This window comes from Hyperolius riggenbachi, chromosome 3 (assembly GCF_040937935.1).
Source record: "Hyperolius riggenbachi isolate aHypRig1 chromosome 3, aHypRig1.pri, whole genome shotgun sequence".
Lineage (NCBI taxonomy): Eukaryota > Metazoa > Chordata > Amphibia > Anura > Hyperoliidae > Hyperolius > Hyperolius riggenbachi.
Genome location: NC_090648.1, coordinates 184,065,661 through 184,093,033, shown reverse-complemented (window position 1 = coordinate 184,093,033; position 27,373 = coordinate 184,065,661). Strand labels below are relative to the sequence as shown.

Genomic DNA, 27,373 nt, shown 5'->3' with positions numbered 1-27,373 from the left:
GTACTGTGAAATGTACCTTCATCATATCTGTTGCACATGCCAAATTTTCCCAGACCTTCTAAATGTCCTGTGGCAGAGGTGAAATTTGCCAGTTTGCTATCGAATCCCTACCATAGTCTTGTATTTTGATAGTCTAAAGCCTGGTACATACTTTCAATTATGATTGGCCAATCACTGACCAATCTTACCACCTCCATGTAATAAGAGGGTTTATCTACACAATCTGCTCAGTATTCAACATCTCATGACCCTCGTACTACATGAAGGTGGTAAAATGTGTCAGCGATTGGCCAATTGTAATTGAAAGTGTTTACTAGACCTTAGAAGAGTGGAAGCATACATCCAATTTTGATTGGCCAGTTTTATCACCTCCATGTAATAAGAGGGCCAACAGGTTTTAAATATTATAACCAGATTGTGTAAGTAAGCTCTCATACTAGGTGGAAGTGGTAAAAATGGCCAATCAATATTGGATGTGTATGCACGGGGGAGTTTAAGCTTTGTACTAAATTGTCTGTTCAATGATGGATCCCTGCGGGGATAGTAGCTGTGCGTATCTATACACCCAAGAGAGTATGGGGGAAAACTGTGAAATTTAAAATGCATATGCACACTCAAAAGCAGCAGGTTTCTTCATCCAAGATGAAATGTACTATCACTCTTGTACTTCCTATGCAGCTGTCACTTACTGTAGGTGTTGTAATTTACCAACTCTGAACCTCTTAGTGACAGGTTTTGGACTAGTCTTCTTATAGGGGATACTTAGGATTTCTTTTATTTTCAAATGCACTTCAACAGCAGGGCACAGTCCAGCTGCTGGAATAGTGTGCCGCTGAGGTGGCAAGCTGGCTGGCATCAACGTCCTTTCCAAGGAGTGTTTCTGAAACAATTCAAATAAACTTTAAGAATCCCTCATGAGGAGATGGACTACTCCAAAACTGTTGGCTCAAGAATCACAGCTGTCAGATTATAATACCTGCTGTAAGTGACAGCTGCATAGGAGGTAAAGATTTTACAATGCATTTACTCTGGAACAAATGTGTGTATGTGTACAAATGCATTTTACATTTTACAGTTGTTCGCAATAGGGCTCTTTTAAGCTGTTAAAACAACAGACACTTCTAGAGACTATGGCCTCAATTCACTAAGCTTATCTCCTGTCTTTAATAACTCTTCTGAGCTGTTTCTACAGTTATCACCATGGTGATATAATTGTGATAACTGTAGAAACAGCTCAGAAGAGTTATTAAAGACAGGAGATAAACTTAGTGAATTGAGGCCTATATGCTGAAAACTGTTTCATTTTAAGAAGTAGGACTTTACTGTATGCTGGGCTGCTTTGTTTAACTTTCTGCTTTAAGTTTCTCTGGGTACACCTCAAACATGCAATCTTGTGCAGAGAAGCTCCTGTTTCTAAACTCTCTGCACTTAACTGTATTGCTCTTTACTTCACATCTCCATTTGTAATTTATACTTGCTCTGTATTGTATTTATTACATCAAGAGAGAGTGCTAATGGTTACCTTTCTGTCTCCACCTGTTTGTGGAGTTTCTTTTCATTAAGCTTTTTCTGTAGTTCGAGATTTTCCCTCCTTAGCGTGTCCATAGTTATTTCATTCTCTAAAAAGAGAAAAATCCAGTGATAAGGCAATCAGTGTCACAGGAATATGCTTGTGTGAACAGTAATAACTACATCTGATTAAAATGGTTCTTACTCTTTTTTTTTTTTTAAGTGTGTGTGTGAGCAGATGCTTACCGCACCTTCCGTGTGCCAGCACCCCCCTCCGTTGTGCAGTAAAAGACCCTGTTCCATTACCATGGTTGCGCCCTTTGAACCGGACATATTACCCTGCGCATGCGCAGTTTGTCCGGATCAAAAAGCACCGGCCGCCTGAACATGGTAACGGAACGGAGCCTTTTACACCGCAATGGAGAGGGATGCTGGCCCACAGGAGGTACTGTGAGCATCTGCACACCTCCCCACACACTTATAGCATCCATTTTTCTGTAACCGCTGGCCTCCAGTATCCTTTAATGAGAAGGGGGGGGGGGGGGGGGGGGAGAGAGAGAAAGGGAGAGAGTGTGTGTATATCAATTATGATGAATAGTATTGGTGTTCAAATTTGACATAGTGAATCCGGAGCACCCGAATACTCCCAATTACCTCCGTACAGCACTGACCAAGCAGCCAGGATCGGAGGGAGTTCAACGACTTGGGTGTCACGGCACGTTTCACATGGCTCAGATACTTCCTGCTTCCGGTTTGGAAAGAGGACACATTGGAGCCTTGTGAAACGCAATGTGACATGCAAGTCAGTGAACGGCATGAATTCAGCCATACGCAAGTGTTTGCAAAAATATTTTACATACCCTTAAACTGCTCCAGTCGGAGTTTTTGCTCTCTGACGGCCTGTTGGAGGTGTCGGCAGGCTTTGTCCAGTTTGCTCCGCAGTTCCTGACACTCCTTCTTCGATTTCTCCAGTAACTGCAGGCAATTTTCACAGCAACACAGTTCAGAATTCTCGCTTTTCTTTTTCAGCTGGATATCCGCTGGAGGCAAGGTTTGCAAATTCCCTACAACAATTTAGATGTTAACATGTTAACTAACTACAATTAATTGCATCCAAAAACTACTTAAATACAACATACTTAAATCTATTCCAGATTCAGTTTCCATGCAACACAAAACAGATTAAACATCTCACAAATCAGATCACTTTGAAAAGCTGCCTTTTCCAGTGGCATTTCCTCTTGCTGTGTTGTGATACAAAAATATGTTAACAAAAAAAAGAAAAACCGGTGACTTTAAATTCAGAAAAGGCATTGTTCTCCTTGTGAAACTGCTCCTTTGTAAAAATGAAACATGTGCAACTAATAATGTTTAGCAGATATGTACAAATACATTTTAAGATTAGCAGATTTCCTGTTGACCTGAAAGAGCAAGTCCACTTTGCATGTCACCTAATGTTAGTCTCTGGGTGTGAGAATTGGCCAGATCTAGGTATGCAGAATGACAAGCACCAGGTAAGCAAGTAGGCCACACACGACTTCATCACCGAAAAGGACTGCATTACCAAATAAGACAGGCAGAGCAGTGCTGAACTCACAGCACTAGCCCAGCTGTCTGGGTATCTGAGTATAGTACCAATAGTTTCTGAGTATAGATTGGCTAGAATATGTACACTGTGGTTCTTTCAGGTTTCTTGAAGTATGACTTATACAGTATTATAGATTTCTGATTGTAAGAACTTACTCTCCTGCCATTATTGGTTGTGATTTCTCCAGGGGGAATGTTTCAGAATGAACACGGTGCCTTTAATTGTGTTTGTTAAATGTATATTTATTTTTAAACTCAGGCCCTTTGTTCACTCACCCCCAACTACCCATTCCATTTAGTGTTTTAAAGGAGTTATCAGGCAAATCGTGAAAAAAAAGCTTTACTCACCTGGGGCTTTCTTCAGCCCCTAGCAGCCGACTGTCCCCCGCTGACCGCTCCACGCCGCCGTCCCAGTCTCCGTGCTCGTGCAGACTTCTGCGCCTGTGCAGTAAGCGGCGTACAACATGGGCTTGATTGACAGCGGCGGTTCACGCAGGCGCAGTGTGGACGACCTCGGGGGTCGGCTTCCGCACCGAGCACAAAGAAAGCTTTTCTCACCTGGGGCTTTCTCCAGCCCCTAGCAGCCGACTGTTCCCCGCCGACCGCTCCACGCCGCTGTCCCGGTCTCCGTGCTCGTGCAGACTTCTGCGCCCGTGCAGTAAGCGGCGTACAACATGGGCTTGATTGACAGCGGCGGTTCACGCAGGCGCAGTGCGGACGACCTCGGGGGTCGGCTTCCGCACCGAGCAGAGAGACCGGGACGGCGGCGCAGAGCGGTCGGCGTGGGACAGTTGGCTGCTAGGGGCTGGAGAAAGCCGTGGGTGAATGCGAATTTCGCATGCAAATTGGTGACCTATTGGGAAAAAACTTCCATATACTTAAAGAGTCAGATTTATTTAATCTACTATAGTAATAGGCTAATTTTTTCTTTTTATGGTCAACTGGCTTTATATTGAAGATCCTAGGTCCAGGGTTAAGGGGCACTTTGATGTATGTATTTAGGCAGCAGATATTCGCATCTTAGTGATCATATTGGTCGTGCATTTTTAATACTAACCTCTGTGAGTGTTTTTGTCAATTTGCCTGTGTTAATTTAATTTTTCTGGTGGGCATTCATACGGCTACTATGCCGGAGTATCTCACATTTTCTAAATATAGGAGGAGAATATGTACCAATATGACCACAGAGTATGGTTTTAGTGTAGGTTTGATGTACATGTTGGTCATTTTACAATATTTTTTCTGATAGTCCCTGTGTGAGCTAACATTTTGAGTTGAGCTTGAGATTGCAGTGACTCTCTCAGGCCTGAATTTTTGAAGAGTCTCAGCCAACTATCTCATACTCTCTTTGGTAGGGATGTCAAAAAATTGACCACTTTGTCCCCAAAACTTTTTTTAGGGTTGTGTTTTTCTATAGGGGTGAGAGGGGTGCTCGGCACGACACAGCAATCGGGTTTGGTGATAGCTCCACCGTGTTCATATTTGAGGATGATAAAATATATTTTTTTCAATAAATTGAATTTCTTGTAAATCAATAGTTGCAGTCTAATATTTTGTCTATAAATGTTGCAGTGTGCAACCTACCGTATTTTTCAGACTATAAGACGCTCCTGACCATAAGACGCACCTAGGTTTAGAGAACAAAACCAGGAGAAAAAATATATATTTGCTAAACCTGGTGCATACATGGTTAAAGGGGCATCTCATGGAATATGCCCACTTTGTACCACATGCCCTTGTGTCCCCCTTGTGTCCTCCTCTGTCCCCATGTGTCCTAATGTGTCCCCTATGTGTCTGTCTTTGTCCTCCTGTATGCCCCTTTGTGTCCCACTTGTGTCCTCCTCTATGCCCATTTGTGTCCCCGTGTCCTGTTTGTCCCCATGTGTTCTCCCCTGCTTGGACACAGTACAGGGAGTCCCTGACATTGCGGCAGGTTGAAGGTTTGTATTGGCAGGTGTTCACAAGTCAGGAACTCCCTGCATTTGGACTATAAGACGCAGTGACTTTTCCCCCCATTTTTGGGGGAGAAAAAGTGAGTATTATAGTCCAAAAAATACAGTATACTGGTTGGTGCTTTTTTCTGTTTTTGTTGTTGTTGATTATCTTATTACCAGTGCTAGCACCTGCAAAGACTAGCACTATATAGTAAATGTTTTATTATAATTTTTTGGTAGTATGCTTTTCTTACTTGGGGCTTCTTCAGCCCCTAGAAGTCTGTAACCCTCTCCACAGTTCTGCAGAGTCCTGCTGTCAGCCCAATAGTGGCTCCTGCGCATGCAATCATGCTCCCGTAGCCAGGAGTGTTCTGCGCATGTGCAGTAGCACAGAATACACCTGGCTACAGGAGCGCGCATGCGCAAAAGCCACTAGAGGGCTGACAGTAGGACTGTGGAGAGGGTTACAGACTTCTAGGGGCTGGAAGCAGCCGCAAATAATAAAAGCAAAATACCCTTGTGCCACCTCGGATGTCCTTCAACAACTTTATCCACCACTACAGTGTATCTACGTCCTCTGTGACTTCATCTAAGCCACAAGTCAGTAGATATAAGTCTTGTAGCAGAAGCAGTGCTGTGCAGGATTGGGCTTGCTCATGGGCACATTTGAGGCACTATCTGATGCAGCACTAATTGGTGAACGGGAATATATGTTTCCTGAGCTGATGAGATTGATTTTTACCATTAAAATACTTTTATTTTCTCAGTTCATAGTGAAAAATACACTGTAGCAGTATTTCAGAATCAAATATCTTCACCATAAATTGTGACAGGAACATAATCTAAGTTTTGTGATAAGCGGTAAGAATAGCCAAACAAATTTTTTTAATCTATAGTATTTTTAAACTGGAATTGGTAAAACTGAGAAATATGTTTTTTCTATTTTTTTCCTTGTCTTCCCATTAAAAATTCATAGAAAACAAAATAGTTTGAGGGAAAAAAATGGCATACAATGAAAGCCTAGTTTGTCTTGAAAAAAACAATATATTTTTCATTTCTGTGTCATAAGTAGGGATAGAGTTTTTTCTGATTAAATAAGGACATAGCTAAACTGTCAAAACTGCTCTGGTCCGTAAATGGGAAACAAGGTCTGGATGCAAAGTGGTTAAAGGACATCCGAGGTGAAAATAAACTGATGAAAAAAACAATTGTATCTATCCTCCTCCTAAAAATTACTTTTTCGGATATCCCACAGTTGCATTTTATATTTAAATCTAGTTTTTAAGTTTTTACTGTTTCATTGTCTCTGCTCAATGATCCCTTCACTGAAGTATGCCAGAGCTCAAATCTATGGATTATTGACCCTTTTTATCGGTTTCCTGCTCTCAGAAGCCATTTACTGACAGGAAAGTATTTTATGGCTGTAATTACTTATCAGTGAGGGCCCGTTTCCACTATCGCGAATCCGCATGCGTTGCCCGCATGCGGATTCGCACAGTCAGTACAAGTGGATGGGACTGTTTCCACTTGTGCGTTTCCCCGCACGTTTTTCTGTGCAGAAAAAATCTGCAGGGTAGGGCCCTCAGAATTCGCCTGCGTGTGGAATGCAGGCGAATCGCACGCAATGTATTTAATAGGGAAATCGCATGCGTTTTCCCCATGCGTTTTTTGCCGCGATTTCGCATACGTATTAATGTTAATTTACACAGGCAGTGACATGGTTAAATTCGCATACAGCCTTACCTATGCGAAATCGCATGCGAAATCGCGGCAAAAAACGCATGCGGAATCGCACCCGCATGCGATTTGCCTGCGGTGATTCGCCGGCGATTCCGCAACGCTATAGTGGAAACGGGCCCTGAGGGTTATGCTATAGTCTGAAACTGTCACTTTCATACCTGATTTTTAACTCTTTCAGGCCAAGAAAGAAAAAAAAGGAACACAACCTAGTTATTTGTGTGCTTGGCACTATACATACACGTCTATCATCATATCACATGTCACCTCGGTTGTCCTTTAAAGACACTGAAGCGAAAAAAAAAAATATGATATAGTGAATTGGTTGTGTACTATGAATAATTACTAAAAGATTAGCAGCAAAGAAAATATTCTCATACTTTTATTTTCAGGTATATAGTGTTTTTTCTAACATTGCATCATTCTATAATATGTGCAGATTACACAACACTCAGCATTCAAAATGAGTCTTTCAGAGCAGTCTGTGAAGTAATGACCTCTCCTCTAGCAGAGGAAAAGTAAATAGTCCAGGAACAGTTGAGATAATAAAAGTCAGATAACAGCCCTCTCCAGGACTGACTTAGTCGGAGAGCTTAATGGCTTGTTTGCATAGAGATAACAACTGGAGTTTCTCAACTCTTCCTGTACTGGAAACAATTACACTGATGTATCTGATCTTAATGTTTTATTTCTTAGCTGTGCTACACATACAAATCATAATATTATCATTTTTTTTTCGCTTCAGTGTCTCTTTAAGTAACAAAAAAACAAACATTGTAGCCATAAACACTGGTGCTATACACAATTTTATAAAGTACATTATATTACAACTCTTGTATGTTTTTTAAAGAATATAGAAAGCAAAAGTAAATTTAAAAGAAATGTAAAATAAAACATTATCTTGTTACATCACAGAATAAAGCTAGACGTACCATTTGCCACCTTTTCTGTCAAAACTCTTTTCAATGAATTTGGTGCACCTTCTGCATTTTGAAGACAGGGTCTATTCGGTCCTTTTACTGAGATATTAGAATCACGACATATCTCATTTTCATTGCGTTTCTGAAAAAAAAATATTCAAGAGAAAAAAATTGACACTCAAAGAAGGCTTGGCGAGCATTTTAATTAAATTTCAGCTATACGTGTTAACAAAATCCCACCTGCTTCAAGTCCTCCTTAGTATCTGAAATGACTTTGTAAGCAATCCCTTTCACTGATCTCTCCAGGTAAGTTCTCAGCTTCTGTAAGAACTGCATATCTAAACCATTAGCCACATGCGTCAAACGCTCTTCTGTCAAGCGTTTCTCAATCAGTTCATCATGAATTTCTGACATCAGGTTCTCTACTTCAGCAAGGATCTTATTATAGTTATCATGCAGTCGTTTAGCTTCTTCTGCACTCCGCAATTTGAGTGTCTTACTAAAAAGTTCAGTCATCTCTGCCTCCTTCTGAGCCATGAGTTCATTTTTCTGTTTCTCAAACTCCGCTTTTGTGGTGGAGAGCACATCGCTGATTTTGGACCTATGATCATCCAAGAAGGTGCGGAAATCTTTTTCATTCTGTTCTCGAAGGGCTTGGATTTCTTCTTGTTTCTCTTTGTTCCACTGAGAACGGGCCTTCCCCAGTTCAACTTTCATCTGAGCTTCAAACTCTTCGGTCTTCAAATCAAGTTCTCGCTGCATTGCTGCAAGCTTCTCTTCACATTCCTTTTGCTTGAAGTTGTATTCCCCTTTCTCAGAATCAAGTTTCCATTTCTCTTCAGCTGCAGCAACTGCATCAGATATCTGGGGAGGTAAAGATACTTACAGTATTAATTCACAAACTACTTCTACCAGTAACAAAGTGTTAGTGTTACTATACTTACATGGGATTTAACTTTTTTTTTTTTAATCAGATTTCAATAACACATAAATTACACTTGCACCTGTGATTTTAACTCTGTTTTAAAGTGACAATGAAGCAATACAAAAAGTATGATATAATGAATTGTATGTGTAGTACAGATAATTCATAGAACATAATTAGCAAAGAAAAGAATCATATTCTTATTTTTAGTCATATAGCTTTTTTTTTTTTTGCATCTAATCTTTGCAGTTTACAAACTATAGCTCTGTATTTTAAACTATGAAACAGAGCAAAGCTAATGACCATTTGAAGCCTCAAGCAAACAAGAAACATTAAGGGCTCGTTTCCACTATCGCGAATCTGCATGCGTCCAACGCATGCAGATCCGCACATGTAATGCAAGTGGATGGGCCTGTTTCCACTGTAGCGTTGTTGAGGTGCGTTTTTTTCAGCGTGAAAAAAACGCACAAAAGAGCCAACGATTTCGCCTGCGTCGGGAATCCGTGCGAATCGCCGCTAATGTATTTAATAGTAAAAACGCATGCGTTTGTTACATGCGTTTTTACCCGCGATTTCGCGTGCGATTTCGCACCTTTTTCAATTTTATTTAGCCCTGGCAGTGTCATGGTTAATTTCGCATGGCACCCTGCCATGCGAAATCGCAGGCGAAATCGCGGGTAAAAACGCATGTGGAAACGCATCCGCATGCGTTTTTACAAGCGTCGGAATGCGGCCGAAATCGCGTCGCAACAGTGGAAACAAGCCCTTAGAGACAGGTTCATATAAGTGTTCAGCTTCCTCCGTCATCACACAGCAGCCGCCGTGGGGCGAGCTGCTGCGAACTATTTACAAGCCCGGGCAGGAGACGGAGGGAGGGATATGGGAAGCCGCCGGGTAAGCTAATAGCAGCGGCAGCCCCAAAGGGTGGGGGGGGGGGGGGGGGGGGGGACACACTATCTACCTATACTGAGCACTATACTAGCTATACTGGGCACTATCTACTTATACTGGGGCACTATACTAGCTATACTGGGGCACTATAATAGCTATACTGAACACTATACTAGCTATACTGAACACTATACTAGCTATACTGAACACTATACTAGCTATACAGAGCACTATGCTAGCTATACTGGGGCACTATACTAGCTATACTGGGGCACTATACTAGCTATACTGGGGCACTATACTAGCTATACTGGGGCACTATACTGGGGCACTTTACTAGCTATACTGTGGCACTTTACTAGCTATACTGTGGTACTTTACTAGCTATACTGGGCACTATACTAGCTATACTGAGCACTATACTAGCTATCCTGAGCACTACCTACCTATACTGAGCACTATACTAGGGCACTATACTAACTATACTAGCTATACTGAGCACTATACTAGCTATACTGGACACTATACTAGCTATACTGAGGCACTACCTACCCATACTGGACACTATACTAGCTATACTGGGACACACTGGAGGGAATGACACGGCCAGCATTTCCTACCCCCGGCTTACATGAGGGTCAATCATTTTTTCCTGTTTTTTCAGTTAAAAGTTGGGGGGTCGGCTTATATGCGGGTCGGCTTGCTTGCGAGTATATACGGTAATCTTTTTGGCAGATAGTTGGCTCGATAGATCATTTCCAACAGGTCTGATATGATTTTGATAGTTTTTCTGATCTTTTCTTCATAGAAGTGAATGGAAGGCGATCAAAAAAAAAAAACTCATTGTGTATTCCCAGCATTACTTCAGATTCCCTTTAAGAGATTAGCAAAATCCTGGTATCTCTGCCATTGTTTACAGTAAGAAGTTACTCATCATTAACCACTTTACCCCCGCCCGTACGGATTTCTCCGTCCCCTTTTCCATCCTTTAACCCCCAGGGACGGAGAAATCCGTACTTTGCGCACTCCCGCCGCTGCCCGCGCCGCTACTAAACACGCCGCCGCCCGCTCGCCCGGAGATCAATGAACGGGAAAAATCCATTCCCGTTCGTTGATCTAAGCCCCGCAATGATCCGCTGCTCTCCGATGGGCAGCGCGATCATTGTGAAAAGATACAAACTTACCCAGCCTCCAAGTACTTCCTCCAAGCTTCCGGAAGGACGCTTGGAGGTCGCATTAAAACAAAAAGTTACTGTGGCCATCTTGTGGCCAAATAGTAAAACTACACCCTACACATTTTTCACATACAAATAAATTACTTTTACACAAAAAATTAACTCATTACCTCCCACACTCCCAATTTTTTTTTTTTTTTTGTAATAAATTTTTTTTTAAAAAATGTACAATAAAAAAAAATACATAAATAGTTACCTTAGGGACTGAACTTTTTAAATATTTATGTCAGGAGGGTACAACACTGTTACTTTATAAACTATGGGCTTGTAATTAGGGATGGACGCAAAACTGAAAAAAATGCACCTTTATTTCCAAGTAAAATATTGGCGCCAAACATTGTGATCGGGACATAATTTAAATGGTTTTATAACCGGGACAAAAGGCCAAATACATTTCATGGGTTTTAATTACAGTAGCATGCATTATTTAAAAACTATAATGGCCGAAAACTGAAAAATAATTAATTTTTTTCCCACATTTTTCCTATTTTCCCATTAAAACACATTTAGAATAAAATAATTCTTGGCATAATGTCCCACCTAAAGAAAGCCTAATTGGTGGTGGAAAAAAACAAGATATAGATTGTTTAATTGTGATAAGTAATGATAAAGTTATAGACGAATGAATGGAAGGAGCGCTGAAAGGTGAAAATTGCTCTGGTGGTCAGGGGGTAAACCCCCTCAGTGGTGAAGTGCTTAAGGCATATATGTAATAAGCAGTGGAAACACATAATTTAGAACCATAAAGAAGGAAGCAAAAAAACAGCACACAATACATCTAATTTACTACAGTAGAATCCTTTTACTGTAGATGTCAAGAGACCTGGCCAAGTAGTTAACTATATTATAAGTTAACTATATCAAAATCGGTCATAGATTGTATATCCATAGACCTGGGACCCTCTATGGGCGCTTTGCGGCAATCGCCAAGCAACTGCAGCAGAAATACCGCGATTCCCAGAGTGATAGCAATTTGGCTACTGTGGCCACTGATAGTGCTAGTGGGACCACCCCCATAGGGATCCACTTGTGTAGCACTCTGCCGAATGTTCCGAATGCAAGCGATCGGGCAAGCACTGCAAATCACTCCTAGGCCACACAGATGCATGGTAGGGAATTGGGGTACTTTTCCGTTAGCCGGGGGGGGCAACAGCTAGGTGGCGCTAATTACTATTCCCCCTCCAAGCCGCCATGGATAGTAGGGAAAGATAGCGATCGCTGAGGTGGCGTTAATTACTATTCCCTCTCCAGGCTGCCATGGATAGCAGGGAAAGCAACTCTGCTGTTCCCTACTATCCTGGAGGGGGAATAGTAATTAATGCCACCTAGCGGTTGCGCCCGGCTGATGGAAAAGTACCGGAACGGGTACTGAGTTTACTATAGCCAGAGGTTTACTATGCCATAGTTTACTATAACGAGATTCTACTTTATAAGTGTGGTGCAGAGCTTATATACTGAAAGTTACATGCTAATAATACAAAAAAAAAAAAAAAAAAAAAAAAAAGAAGGACTAAACTCAATAATGCAAATATATTGTATTACTCATTTCAGTTTTCCATTTTAAAGCACACTTAAAAATAAGTAAATTAACACTTTAAAATATTGCTAGCCTTTCTTTACATGCCATTAATATATCCAGCGCAACATGCAATCCTAAACCAGAACGCTAGAAGTGAAGATACCTCTAAATATATAATTGCCATTCTAAATAGGTCGGGCACATAGCTGCAGGGTAAAGAGAAAACTTATTTTGCATATGAAAGCAGTCACATAACCCCTATAGCCCTCTTCCCACTGACCATAGGACTGCAGGTTAGGCAAGCCAGCACAGAGGTATGAGGCATTTTTGTTAATGAAGAAGCAGTTCAGCTCTACAGTATATATTACAAGGATTTTGACGCGTGGATTTTCAGATTTCACATATTACTTTATGAGCAGAGATAGAAACATACAGTTACCCCTCAGCCTCACTGACAGCTCAATGCACAATGGCAAGTTAGCTTGCCAATTACTGCAGTGGATTGCAATGCTTCTTGCCCTGTGCATTTGATGCTGTTTGCAGATATATGGAACCATCTTGGATATTACTAACCAATCAGTGCTCTGGGGAGAACATGAAGATGCATTGATTTCATGGCTGGATAAATCTGCAACTTTCTAGACTAACGCAGCTTTCATGCAGCTAAAATCAAAAGATGGTTTCTAATAATACATAGCAAAATGTATACGTTAGATGTGCTGGTTTCTAATCTATATTCCTCATTTATTGTGCAGCATTTATATACTCTTCTTTGTAAATACAAACTAATAAAGCTAAAGTGGAATATGGCTTTAAACCTCTGGCAATTTCTGTACCAGGTGCTACTTGTAGACATATGCCAGCAATAACAGTTTAGCAGGGAAATCACAAGATACCTTCTGGTACAAACACTGAAGCACTATTTACAGTGTACAATACTGCAATTTCATTAGTTCCAAGTCACAAGATTCTGGTCATGTGATTGTAACATACTATGCACGATATTACCGTAACCTGTTCTTGTGCTACAAACCAGCCAACTCATATTCACTGCAATTTCTACCATTCACGTACAATATGCACCATCTTCTTGAAGTGAAACACCACAGTTAAAAACAAAGTGCTGGTAACGTTTTAACAGTTTCCAACAAGTCTTTTCCTTATCTATTATTAAAACTGATATTTCCACAAAATACATTCAGATTGGCTGCAGATTTACCCACAAAATACTTTCAGATTGGCTGCAGATTTACCCACAAAATACATTCAGATTGGCTGCAGATTTACCCACAAAATACACAGATTGGCTGCAGATTTACCCACAAAATACACAGATTGGCTGCAGATTTGCCCACAAAATACACAGATTGGCTGCAGATTTACCCACAAAATACATTCAGATTGGCCGCACATGTGCCCACAAAATGCAGTCAGATTGGCCGCAGATGTGCCCACAAAATGCAGTCAGATTGGCCGCAGATGTGCCCACAAAATGCACTCAGATTGGCCGCAGATTAGCCCACAAAATGCATTTAGATTGCCCGCAGCTGTGCCCACAAAATACATTCAGATTGGCCGCAGATGTGCCCACAAAATGCATTCAGATTGCCTGCAGCTGTGCCCACAAAATGCATTCAGAATGCCCGCAGCTGTGTCCACAAAATGCATTCAAATTGCCCGCAGCTGTGCCCACAAAATGCATCCAGATTGCCTGCAGCTGTGCCCACAAAATGCATCCAGCTTGCCTGCAGCTGTGCCCACAAAATGCATCCAGCTTGCCCGCAGCTGTGCCCAAAAAATGCATCCAGCTTGCCTGCAGCTGTGCCCACAAAATGCATCCAGCTTGCCCTGCAGCTGTGCCCACAAAATGCATCCAGCTTGCCCGCAGCTGTGCCCACAAAATGCATCCAGCTTGCCCTGCAGCTGTGCCCACAAAATGCATCCAGCTTGCCCGCAGAGCTAAAATATTTGCACACCCCTGCCCCCCTCGTTGTCCCCCGTGCTGCCGCCAGTAACTCACCTCAGATCGGCAGCGGAGGGCAGGAGATCGGAGCCAGTCAGACCGGCGCATGGCAGCCGGCGGGGAATTTGAATGGAGGACGTGACATCATCGGTCACGTCCAGCACGTCATGGGCTGGTGTGGCTGGTTCCTATCTTCTGCTGCCGCCGATCTAATGGCGGCAGCACGGGGGACAAAGAGGAAGGAGGCTGAAAATATTTATAGTCTGCAGCCGCAGCATGGGGGAAAGGGTTTTTATTTTTAAAATAAATAAATAAAAGTTGCGCAGCCACAGCATGGAGCAGGCAGCAGGGGGGCCGCAGCAGGAGGCTTGGCGGGCCGGATGCAGCCCGCGGGCCGCCAGTTGGACTGCACTGCTTTAGATTGTAAGCTCGCAAGGGCAGGGCTCTCTCCCCGTTTTATGTCTTGGAAATCATTATACATTTTATTCATCATGTTACTTTTATCACTGTCATTACCACTTCTGTATTTTGTATTCTGTATGCTCTATCATTTTTTGTATTTTGTCACCAATTATGTATCTTGTATATTAGTGTACACCATTGTCTGTATTATGTACCCCATGTTTGTTTCTTACTTTGTACAGCGCCACGGATTATGTTGGCGCTTTATAAATCAATAATAATAATAATGCATGGGACATCACTGCTCATTTTTAATTCTCTCTAAAGCCCATACAAGGGTCAATTATGACCCAATATGCCAAGCCGATCAAATCCAATCTGATTGAAATTCGATTTGAACGTGATGGAATCTTACACCATATGGTAAACACAATGTTGATAGATCTATTGTGCATAGATTGAAATGCAAGCATTGTACTGCTCAATGCAGTGCCATGCTGTGTGGTCATCAATACTTCATGATCCTGCGTTCACCCATTCCAGCTATCCTCCTGGCGAACGTTCGCTCCCTCCCTAACAAGATAAACGAACTGCTCATACTACTCGGTAGCAAACACTCTATCGGTGCGAACACCCCAGTCCTGTGCTTCACGGAGACCTGGCTGCATGACATCATCCCAGACAACTCTCTTCTACTTCCAGGTTTCAACCTCTTCCGTGCGGACTGGGACAGTGCTCTCTCTAGCAAACAGAAAGGTGGAGGCATCTGCTTCTACATCAAGGACGCTTGGTGCTCAAAACACGACCATCCTGGGCAAATGCTGCTCTCCGGATGTTGAGCTCTTACTTATCAACTGCAGGCCCCAGTACTCACCAAGAGAATTCTCCTCCTACGTTCTTGTTGGAGTATACATACCTCCCGACGCCAACAAAAAAGGCGCTCTGCGTACTCTGAGTGACACCATCTCAGCATGGGAGACGTCCCTCCCGGATTCCCTCTTCATCATATGCGGGGACTTCAACAGCGCGAACCTCCGCCAAGAGATGCCTTGCTTCAAGCAACACATCACCTGCCCCACCAGGAACCAAAATACCTTGGACCATTGCTACACTGTCCTCAAGGATGCATACAAACCCACTCGACTGGCTGCCCTAAGCAACTCTGACCATTGCCTAATCCACCTAATACCTGTGAGAACGCGGAAGAGCCGCCGCCATGATCCAGCGGCAGGCGGCTCTTTCCGCGCACAGACGCGTCCCTCACACGGAGAGGCAGCCGCCTCTCCTCAGCATGAGGCGGCTGTCTCCGGGCAGGGACGCATGGAGAGTGCGGAAACCGCCGCGTCGGACGCGGCGGTTGGTCCGCATGCCCCCGCTGCGGAGTCACCGCAGAGCGGGGCTGCTGTGGCTGGGACTCGTAGTCCCTCAGGATTTAGAGTGACGCGCGCGCGCACTCAGACAACAATTTATGACATCCTGAAGGGAGTCAGCTGACCAGGCTGGTCAGCTGACTCTAGCACCTCTCCCCATTGGTCCAACACTTAGGGAGGTGCTGGAGAGGCACACAGGTATATATATTGCTGGCTGTTCACTTGCTCCTTGTCTGGCGTTGCGTTCACATACGTGGGAGCACCCAGATCCGTTAGTCAGATCCGTTAGTGTGCCGGGACCACCTGGAGCTGTAATCCTACACTAAGCTAGATTCTATTGATAGCTTAAAGTACTAGTTTGATTGTGATTATCTGTTATGACCTTTGCCTGCCTCGACTATCCTCCTGAACTCTGACCTTGTACCTCGTTATATCTGATACCCCGTTGCTGAACCCTGCCTGTACTTTGACTCCGCCTCTGCCTCTGCCTCCTGAATTTGTACCCCGATATTTCTGACACCCCGTTGCCGAACCCTGCCTGTACTTTGACTCCGACTCTGCCTACTGATATTGTACCTATCTGTCCGTCTGTTTACGACCTGGCTTGTCCGACCTCGAGAACCGACCTCACGATTGGAGGCGGTTCCCCGTCCTGTTAGTGACACTTCCGCCTGAGTGTCACTTTCGGGCTTTCCTCCCCACTGTCAGTCTGACTCCTCCCGTCTTGGAGAGCTCAGACCTGCGGAAGGAATCTGTGCAGTCCTCCTTGCTGCACTGAGGCTTGTCCTCTGTATTACTGTTGCACCAATCACAACACTCTACCCAGGTGACCAGAGGTTAGCTAGTATATTGGATTATCGGTGATACTGCAGATCACATATAATCTGATATACGTCTGTATTTCCCGTGATACTGCAGATCACCGGTAATCAGACCTCTCTGTGCTTCACCGAGCGTTACAGAACGCCAGACCACCAAACAGATGGAATCACGTGCGGATCCTCTGACTGTGCTTGCCACTTCGGTGGATAACATTCATCAAGCACTGGGCCAGCACAAAGCCTTAATCGATGCCTTATCAGGCTCTGTGAAAACCCTCCAGACGTCAGTTGATTCCGTACGATCCCCTCATAGCGATGACATACGTATGCCTGTACCTGAGAAGTTTTCCGGCCACAAGTCTGACTTCCGGAATTTCAGGAGTAGAGTGTTGTCATATTTCGAATTGAGACCCCGATCCTCGGGGACTGAGACCCAACGGGTCATCTTTATTAAGACGTTGTTGACTGGGGACTCCCAGTCCTGGGCATATAACCTGCCTCCTACCGATACCGCTCTGACCTCGGTAGAGGAATTCTTTAAGGCCATGGCCATAATCTACGACGACCCTGACCTTGCTGCGTCCTCAGAGCGGAAGCTCAAACTTTTGCGGCAAGGCAGAGGTTCGGTCGAGGATTATGCAGCAGAGTTCCGTAGGTGGTCAGTCACCTCTAGGGTTGACAATTTTGCCCTAATGGACTACTTTTTGTCTGGATTGTCGGAGGAGGTCTCCGACTTAATGTTAACGATACCCGAGCCCAAGACAGTTGATGAGGCCATATCATCGGCCATTCGAGTAGATCGCAGGCTACGCCATCAGAGGCAGGCTAGGGGCAGTCACCGTGTCAGGGTGACTTCATACGAGGCACCGGTTGCTGCATCCTCAATAACAGCATCCCCGCCTGTCTCACCCTTTCCGGCCTTACCTCCACCAGAACCGATGCAAATTGGCAGATCAAAACTAACCCAGGTGGAGCGAAGGCGAAGAATGGCGGAACAACTGTGCCTATACTGTGCAGAGGCAGGGCATAGGGTGCGAAACTGCCCCAACAGGGCGGGAAACGGGTCTGCCTAGGAGTAGTGGGGGGGTGACACCCTAGGCACACAGCTCTCACCCCTTAAAGAGAAAAAATTGCTTCTCCCCTGTACCATTACATGGGAGAACAAGTCCGTAGCCACTGAAGCATTTGTTGATTCCGGCTCAGCGGCTAATTTTATGAACATTGAATTTGCTCAGGAGTTGGGTATTCCTCTCACTCCTGTGAGTCCCCCCATTCAGGTCACGGCAGTGGACGATTCCCCTCTGCAACGGGAACGCCCACTGTCACAGACTCCGGAGGTGAAGGTCACCATAGGGGTACTGCATGGGGAACAGTTACGATTTTTTGTGTTACACATGTCCACCTCCACTATTATCCTAGGCATGCCATGGTTGCAAACCCATTCACCTCAAATAGACTGGGCCACGGGTCAGTTAACCACATGGTCACCTCATTGTTTCCAACGGTGTTTGGGGAAGTTGACATTGGGGCAAACCAGAGTCCAGGTGGGAGGTGTGCCAGACCAGTATGCTGAATATGCCGACGTATTTTGTCCCAAGGCAGCTGACAAACTGCCCCCACATCGGCCATTCGACTGTCCCATCGATCTCCGTTCAGGTTGTGTACCTCCCCGGGGCCATCTGTATAATTTGTCAGGGCCCGAAAAAGTGGCCATGCAGGAATATATCCGTGAGAACCTGGCCAAGGGCTTCATTCGGCCATCTCGGTCACCCGCCGGGGCAGGGTTCTTTTTTGTTAAGAAAAAAGATGGGGGCTTACGGCCATGTATCGACTACCGGGGGCTTAATAAGATCACAGTGAAGAATCGCTACCCGTTGCCGTTAATAGATGACCTTTTCACACAGGTCACGGAGGCTAGAATATTCTCGAAACTGGATTTACGGGGGGCATACAACCTTGTGCGGATTAGAAAGGGTGACGAATGGAAAACTGCCTTCAACACTCCGGACGGGCATTACGAGTACCTGGTGATGCCCTTCGGGTTATGTAATGCCCCGGCCGTTTTTCAGGAACTCATCAATGAGGTCTTTAGGGAGGTGTTGGGGAAGTTCGTGTTAGTTTATCTCGATGATATTCTTATCTTTTCTAACAATCTCTCGGATCACAGAGCTCATGTTAGATGGGTACTGAACAAATTGAGACAAAATTTGTTATATGCAAAACTAGAAAAGTGCATTTTCGAAGTCACGTCCGTGGCCTTTTTGGGATATATAATCTCCACCTCGGGCCTCTCTATGGACCCTGCTAAGGTCTCCGCGGTACTGGAGTGGCCGCAGCCGGTGGGGTTGAAGTCCCTACAACGGTTCCTAGGGTTTGCAAACTACTACAGAAGGTTTATTAGGGGGTACTCCACAGTTGTGGCACCCCTCACCAACCTTACTAAAAAAAGGGGCAGACACCACTCATTGGCCTCCCGAGGCTTTACAGGCATTCGCTACTTTGAAGGGGTTATTCTGCTCGGCGCCCATATTAAGGCACGTGGATACTTCGTATCCATTTATCGTCGAGGTAGACGCCTCAGAGGTTGGGGTAGGGGCTGTGCTGTCTCAACGTTCAGGTCTTCAGGGGAGATTACACCCATGTGCCTATTTTTCCCGGAGATTCTCTCCGGCAGAGAGAAACTACGATATAGGCAATAGGGAGCTTCTAGCTATCAAGCTAGCTTTCGAAGAGTGGCGTCATTGGTTGGAAGGTGCGGAGCACACGATTACGGTTTATACCGACCACAAGAATCTCGAGTACATCGAGGGGGCTAAAATGTTAAGCCCTCGGCAGGCTCGATGGTCGTTATTTTTTTCGAGGTTCACATTCTTGATTACGTACACTCCAGGTAGCAAGAATACCAAGGCGGATGCACTCTCTAGGTGTTTCGAGCCAGAGACAGCACAGCCCTCGAGTCCTGAATCCATTATTGCACAAAAGTTGGTGTCCTTTCCAACAGGATGTCCCAGAAGGGAAGCCCGAGGGAGTTTTATTTATCCCATTGCCCTTCCGTCTCCAGATTTTGGAGATGGTCCACTCACACAAGAATGCGGGACATCCTGGGGCGTCTAGAACGCAGGATCTCCTGGCCAGGTGTGCGTGGTGGCCCTCTCTGGCAGCTGACTGCAAAGAATTTGTTAGGGAATGTGCGGTGTGCGCAAAAAGCAAACCCTCCCGGCTGGCATATGTTGGTACTCTGCAGCCTTTGCCCACCCCGAGTGAGCCATGGACCCATTTGTCCATGGATTTTGTGGGGGAGCTTCCTAAGTCAGAGGGCAAGTCGGTCATATGGGTGGTAGTCGACCGCTTTAGTAAAATGGCCCATTTCGTGCCCTTGAAAGGACTCCCCTCGGCCCAGGAATTGGCCGACCTATTCATCATCCATGTCTTTCGGTTGCATGGCATTCCGGAAGACATAGTATCCGATCGGGGAGCCCAGTTTGTCTCAAAATTTTGGAGGGCATTCTGTCACCAGATGGGCATGGGGCTGTCATTTTCATCGGGCTATCACCCACAGACAAATGGCCAAACTGAGAGGGTTAACCAATCGTTAGAGCAATTTTTACGTTGTTACGTGGCTGAAGCGCAGAGCGATTGGGTCAAGTTTTTGCCCTACGCAGAGTTTGCACACAATAACTTAAAGAGTTCTTCCTCGGGTTTCTGTCCATTCCAGATAGTGACCAGGAAGTTACCTAAGTTTTCTCCGTTGCCGGTTGCGTCCAGTCCGTTCCCAGCCTTGGAGGCCTGGCAGAGGACATTTAGGGACATGTGGTGGACCATAAAAGACAACCTTGCGAGAGCATTTCAGAGTCAGAAAAGTCAGGCTGACAAAAGACGCTCATTAGAGTGGAATTTTCAACCAGGAGATTTGGTTTGGGTTTCAACTCGCCACCTGACATTGAAACAACCTTCTGACAAGCTTGGTCCCAGGTTTGTGGGTCCATTCCCGGTAATTAGGAAGATTAACAAAGTTACCTATACCGTTGACCTTCCCACCTGCATGCGGGGGGTAAGGTCCTTCCATGTGTCCCTTCTCAAACCCGCAGTCCAGGTGGGTCCTGCTCCTCCTCCTCCCATGTTGGTGGATGCCCAACCTGAATATGAAGTGGAAAAAGTTTTAGATTCACGCCTGGTACAGAACTCTGTACAGTACCTCGTACATTGGAAAGGGTACGGTATTGAGGAGAGGCAATGGGTACCTGAGAACCGTATGCATGCAGAAGACTTAGTGAGGGAGTTTCATGCTTTACATCCAGAAAAACCTGGAAGGAGCTGTCCGGAGTCCACTCCTCGGGGGGGGGGGGGGGGGGTACTGTGAGAATGCGGAAGAGCCGCCGCCATGATCCAGCGGCAGGCGGCTCTTTCCGCGCACAGACGCGTCCCTCACACGGAGAGGCAGCCGCCTCTCCTCAGCATGAGGCGGCTGTCTCCGGGCAGGGACGCATGGAGAGTGCGGAAACCGCCGCGTCCGACGCGGCGGTTGGTCCGCATGCCCCCGCTGCGGAGTCACCGCAGAGCGGGGCTGCTGTGGCTGGGACTCGTAGTCCCTCAGGATTTAGAGTGACGCGCGCGCGCGCACTCAGACAACAATTTATGACATCCTGAAGGGAGTCAGCTGACCAGGCTGGTCAGCTGACTCTAGCACCTCTCCCCATTGGTCCAACACTTAGGGAGGTGCTGGAGAGGCACACAGGTATATATATTGCTGGCTGTTCACTTGCTCCTTGTCTGGCGTTGCGTTCACATACGTGGGAGCACACAGATCCGTTAGTCAGATCCGTTAGTGTGCCGGGACCAGCTGGAGCTGTAATCCTACACTAAGCTAGATTCTATTGATAGCTTAAAGTACTAGTTTGATTGTGATTATCTGTTATGACCTTTGCCTGCCTCGACTATCCTCCTGAACTCTGACCTTGTACCTCGTTATATCTGATACCCCGTTGCTGAACCCTGCCTGTACTTTGACTCCGCCTCCGCCTCCTGAATTTGTACCCCGATATTTCTGACACCCCGTTGCCGAATCCTGCCTGTACTTTGACTCCGACTCTGCCTACTGATATTGTACTTATCTGTCCGTCTGTTTACGACCTGGCTTGTCCGACCTCGAGAACCGACCTCACGATTGGAGGCGGTTCCCCGTCCTGTTAGTGACACTTCCGCCTGAGTGTCACTTTCGGGCTTTCCTCCCCACTGTCAGTCTGACTCCTCCCGTCTTGGAGAGCTCAGACCTGCGGAAGGAATCTGTGCAGTCCTCCTTGCTGCACTGAGGCTTGTCCTCTGTATTACTGTTGCACCAATCACAACACTCTACCCAGGTGACCAGAGGTTAGCTAGTATATTGGATTATCGGTGATACTGCAGATCACATATAATCTGATATACGTCTGTATTTCCCGTGATACTGCAGATCACCGGTAATCAGACCTCTCTGTGCTTCACCGAGCGTTACAATACCATCCTACAGAAGGCACCTCGAGACATCCAAACCGGTCCTCAGGACTGTGAGGAAATGGAGCGACGACGCTAAGCTGCAGGCCTGCTTCGATTGTACCGACTGGGCGGCCCTGGAGGTACCCTGCCTGGAGCAATGGACTGAGAACGTCACCTCCTATATTAGCTTCTGTGAGGAGGTGTGCATCCCCAAAAAGACCTTTAAGGTCTACCCTAACAACAAGCCCTGGTTCAACGGCAAGCTACGCCGGCTCCGCAAAATCAAGGAAGCAGCACACAAGTCTGGCACTCCTGAGGAATTCAAGGCAGCCAGATACACCCTTAAGCGAGAGCTCAGCGCCGCTAAGAGAGACTACTCCAACAAGCTGGACCTCAGGTCCAACAATTCACGGGAGGTCTGGAAAGGCCTCAGAGCAGCCACGAATCTTAAACAGCCACCTCAACATGCGCCCCCAAGCCTCGAACTGGCCGAAAAACTCAACGAGTTCTATTGCAGGTTCGAGCACCAACCTTATCACCATCAGGGCAAGGTGGTCACTCCTAGTGCTCCTCCCGCAGCCACCCCTCCAAGAATGGACCAGGGCCTATCGGAGCCGGTGGCAATCCAGGAGGCTGATGTACTAAGGCACCTCCAAAAGTTAAACCCCAGGAAGGCCTCTGGCCCAGACGGGGTGTCCTCCGCCTGTTTGAGAACCTGTGCCAGCCAGTTGGCCCCTGTCCTCACCCACATATTCCAGAAATCACTGAAGGAGGGTATATTTCCCACCTGCCTCAAAAAGTCTATCATCATACCAGTCCCCAAAAAACCGGGCATCATTGACCTCAACAACTATAGACATGTTGCCCTAACTTCAACCGTCATGAAGATCTTTGAAAAACTGGTCCTCGCCCATCTGAAAGGGGCCACTGACACTCTCCAGGACCCACTCCAATTTGCATATAGAGCCAACAGATCCATAGAGGATGCTATCAACATCAGCCTGGCCTTCATCCTGGAACATCTAGACAGGCCTGACGCCTACGCCAGAATCCTCTTCCTGGACTTCAGCTCTGCCTTTAATACTATCTGCCCAAACATCCTGTACGACATCCTAGCGCAACTGGGAGTCGACCACACTCTCTGCGGGTGAATCAAGGACTTCCTCACCAACAGGAAGCAACTAGTAAGACTCGGCAGCTGCTCCTCCCAGGAGAGAACCACTAACACTGGTGCTCCCGAAGGGTGTGTTCTGTCCCCGATCCTGTTTTCCCTGTACACGAACTGCTGCGTCTCAACCTCAGACTGCGTTAAGGTCGTTAAATTTGTGGATGACACCACTATCCTCGGCCTGATCAACGGAGAGGACGAATGCGCTTACCGTAGCGAGATTGAGCGTATCTGCAACTGGTGTAAGAGCAACAGGCTTGTCCTTAACGCTGCAAAGACTGTGGAGCTGATTGTGGACTTCAGGAAGCGCCCTCCCCCTCTCAATCCAGTTATCATTGAAGGCACTGAGGTGGCCAGAGTAACCAACGTTCGGTTCTTGGGCACAACCATCACCAAAGATTTGAGGTGGGGAGAAAACACCACCAAATGCCAAAAGAAAGCCCAGCAAAGGCTGTTCTTCCTGAGACAGCTGAAGAAGTTCGGTATGCCCCAAGAGCTGATGAAAAGCTTCTACACAGCCACTATTGAGTCTATCCTTTGCTCCTCTATCATCGTATGGTATGCCGGTGCCACCGCAAGCGACAAATACAAATTACAAAGAGTGATCAAAGCAGCGGAAAGAATCATCGGGACTCCGCTGCCACCACTGGACCTCCTTCATGCATCTAGGCTAAGCAACAGGGCAAACAGGATTGCACAAGACCCCCGCCACCCCGGCAGTCTCTTCTTCAACCACATGCGCTCAGGCCGCCGCTACAGAGCTATTCCAACTAAAACTTCCAGACACAGGAACTCATTCTTCCCCCAAGCTGTGCTCCTTAACTAGAGCAACCCCACTCAGAATGTCCTCGGAGCATAGCGTCACGGTCACTTCGCACTACTGCCAAATGATATATAGGCCCCTACATCGGAATGCTTGTTTCTATACTGTCTGTGTTTTTTACTTTTTGCTTTATGTCTGTTTCTTATTTCATGTAATGTGCTATGTCCAATGCCAATGTGTACCAAAAATAATTCTGAGTGCGGCATCCGTCACACTTAGCGAAATAAATCTGATTCTGATGATCTGCCTGTTTTGCACAGATATTTTTTCCAACATGTCCGATCACACTTGTAAATCGATAAACTACCCAAAGTTTAATAGCTGCTCGCTGTATGAACAACTGCACATGCATCTTTAAGAATGTAAAATACCTGCTTTTTAACATTAACATAATTTAACTTCTCCCATTTTTGTTTCTCAAGCTGCAAATGTGCTTTGAATTCAGATATTGTGGTGAGTTCTTGTAACCATCTGGCACGAGCTTTTGTTATGGCTAATTCCACCTGTTAAATAAACCAAAAAAGATCTTAAAAAGGCACACCAAAGAAAAATCCTTATATAAATGTCTGTATTCCATTAGTACTGTAAAAAAAAGTATCAGAAGCATTTTACAATCCATTTGAATTTAAACCACTTCAGCCTGCGGGTTATTTTCACCTTATGGACGCAAACAATTTTTAAATTGATCTTTTTTTTTTTACCACAAATTAGGCTTTTAAGTAATTTTAGTCTCCATGCATTTTAAAAGGGAAAAAAATAAATTAAAAAGTACACCATTTCTCCATTTGCATCCAATATTGGCCTCAATTCACTAAGCTCATCTCCTGTCTTTAATAACGTTTCTAGAGTGATCACCATGGTGATGAGGCATGTCATATTTAGAAAACATTTGACCTCAGGCAAACCTAAAGTTAACTCTTCTGTCCTTAAGTTAACTCTTCAATCTTTAAAATAACTCCAGAATTCTAAAGTTAAAGACAGGCTGTTAATTGCGTGTGAAAATAACTACAGAGGAGGTAACAACTACAGAGGAGGTAACAACTACAGAGGAGGTAACTTAAGGATTGAAGAGATAAGATAACTCTCTTACTGTGTGGAGGTACATTTTCTCTTGCCTTATCTCCAGCATGATCTTAGTGAATTGAGGCCATAGTTTAAAATTAAACAATGCTACCGTAGATAAAACACACATTTTATTTGCCTATCCTGGTTATCCCAACATTTAAATGATGTCCCTATGTATGGGGGATATTATTTGGAAAGAAGAAAGTATTTTTCTATATTGTGATTTTCCCATTGTACCCAAACAATAATTGCAAGCCCTTATTTGCAAAAATAACAGTAATGCTTCTTTTACACTGTAAATCTTAATTACAATTTCCAATTTCCCATGGATGCTAACAACACAGCAAGAAACACAAATCAAAATCAGAATCACATGTATTGTAAAAGAGCCTTAATATACTGTCATGGCATGCATATTTAAGAAACCCCTAAAGAGTCCCTAAGGTAACAAATTACTGGTATGTATGCAATTTTAAATGGTCAGTTTTGCTTCTTTTTACAAGCTTGTTAACCACTTGCCGACCGCACACTCATAACGTGCGTCGGCAAAGTGGCAGCTGCAGGACCAGCGACGCAGTACTGCGTCGCCAGCTGCAGCCTAATTAATCAGGAAGCAGCCGCTCGTACGAGCGGCTGCTTCCTGTCAAATCACGGCGGGGGGCTCCGTGAATAGCCTGCGGGCCGCCGATGGCGGCTCGCAGGCTAGATGTAAACACAAGCGGAAATAATCCGCTTTGTTTACATTTGTACGGCGCTGCTGCGCAGCAGCGCCGTAAGGCAGATCGGCGATCCCCGGCCAATCAGCGGCCGGGGATCGCCGCCATGTGACAGGAGACAGCCTGTCACTGGCTGCACAGGACGGATAGCGTCCTGTGCAGCCCGCTTACCAAAGGGGGCCAGGTAGGAGAGGGAGGGGGAGCATTTCGCCGCGGAGGGGGGCTTTGAGGTGCCCCCCCCGCCAGCCACTCGCAGGCAGCAGAGATCAGACCCCCCCAGCACATCATCCCCATAGGGGGGAAAAAAGGGGGGCAATCTGATCTCCCTGCCTGCACCCTGATCTGTGCTGGGGGCTGCAGAGCCCACCCAGCACAGATCAATCAAACTAGCGCTGGTCCTTAAGGGGGGGTAAAGGGTGGGTCCTCAAGTGGTTAATATTGGAACATAATATATGAAAATAAACATTGTATTGCGTTTAATTCAGTGTATCAAAGTTTGTCACTAACCACAATTCAGAAGACATGGGCCTCAACCCTAAAATCTATGCTACAACTTATCACGGTTAAAGTGGACCTAAACCCAGGAGTTCCTCTCTGCTCTAAAAGATAAGCAACAGCATAATAACCTTTACAGAAAAACATTTCTTTCTTCCACTCCACAGAACTCCTACTGAGATTCTGCAGTGTAGTTACTTTCCGGTTTCATGGGAGCCCAGAAATGGTAAACCACGTTTACATATAGCCTGTCTGAATGGTACAAACCTCGGCACAGATCAGACAGCTCAAATTACAGTAGCTCATTACTAGCAGATAAGGGAGAATTAGACAGGCTGGTATCTCTAAACACAAACAGGGTGGGTTTCTCTGTGTTTCCTTCTCTGCTGTGGAAGAGTTTAGATACGCTTTAAAATAATACCAAATACAGTATCACTCAGTTGATGGCTAGTTGGGTATCAAGTGCGCATGTGACTTTGAACAGACATTTTTTTCCACTAAGTATTTTAGCGCCATACTTTGTTTTAATAGCCCCAGAAGAGTCTGAACAGCAGGAAGCGGCCACAAATGCCAGCATTATAGTAAGCTAACAACCAGGGCTAAGTGGGTGTTTTGATGCACAGGAAACCATTATTTTCTGTGCGCCTGTGGATTTTTTGCAGCTCTTTTAGATAAGAGCTGGTTAGTGTTAGTAGTAGGTGGTTATGGTTAGGAGTAGTTGAGGGATGGTTGGGGTTAGTCATAGTTAGCAGAGGGTTCAGGTGAGAGTTAGGGCACAGTGGGTAATGGTAATTTAACCGATATTCTACTAATGTAGATAA

At 45.3% G+C, this 27,373-nt stretch overlaps 1 protein-coding gene across 4 annotated transcripts in view; it reads right to left on the bottom strand.

Annotated features, from left to right (window-relative positions):
* Positions 1 to 27,373, bottom strand: part of CEP152 (centrosomal protein 152) — a 108,941-nt gene that overhangs the window by 16,790 nt on the left and 64,778 nt on the right. For 3 of the 4 annotated variants that reach the window (XM_068275422.1, XM_068275420.1, XM_068275423.1), the window contains exons 20-24: positions 24,648 to 24,779; positions 7,928 to 8,551; positions 7,700 to 7,829; positions 2,370 to 2,573; positions 1,523 to 1,619 (exon numbers count right to left, since the gene is read on the bottom strand). In XM_068275422.1, the coding sequence (XP_068131523.1) occupies positions 1,523 to 1,619; positions 2,370 to 2,573; positions 7,700 to 7,829; positions 7,928 to 8,551; positions 24,648 to 24,779 (1,187 nt within the window). The remainder of the gene's footprint in view (positions 1 to 1,522; positions 1,620 to 2,369; positions 2,574 to 7,699; positions 7,830 to 7,927; positions 8,552 to 24,647; positions 24,780 to 27,373) is intronic. The other variant, XM_068275424.1, reaches the window with a different exon arrangement.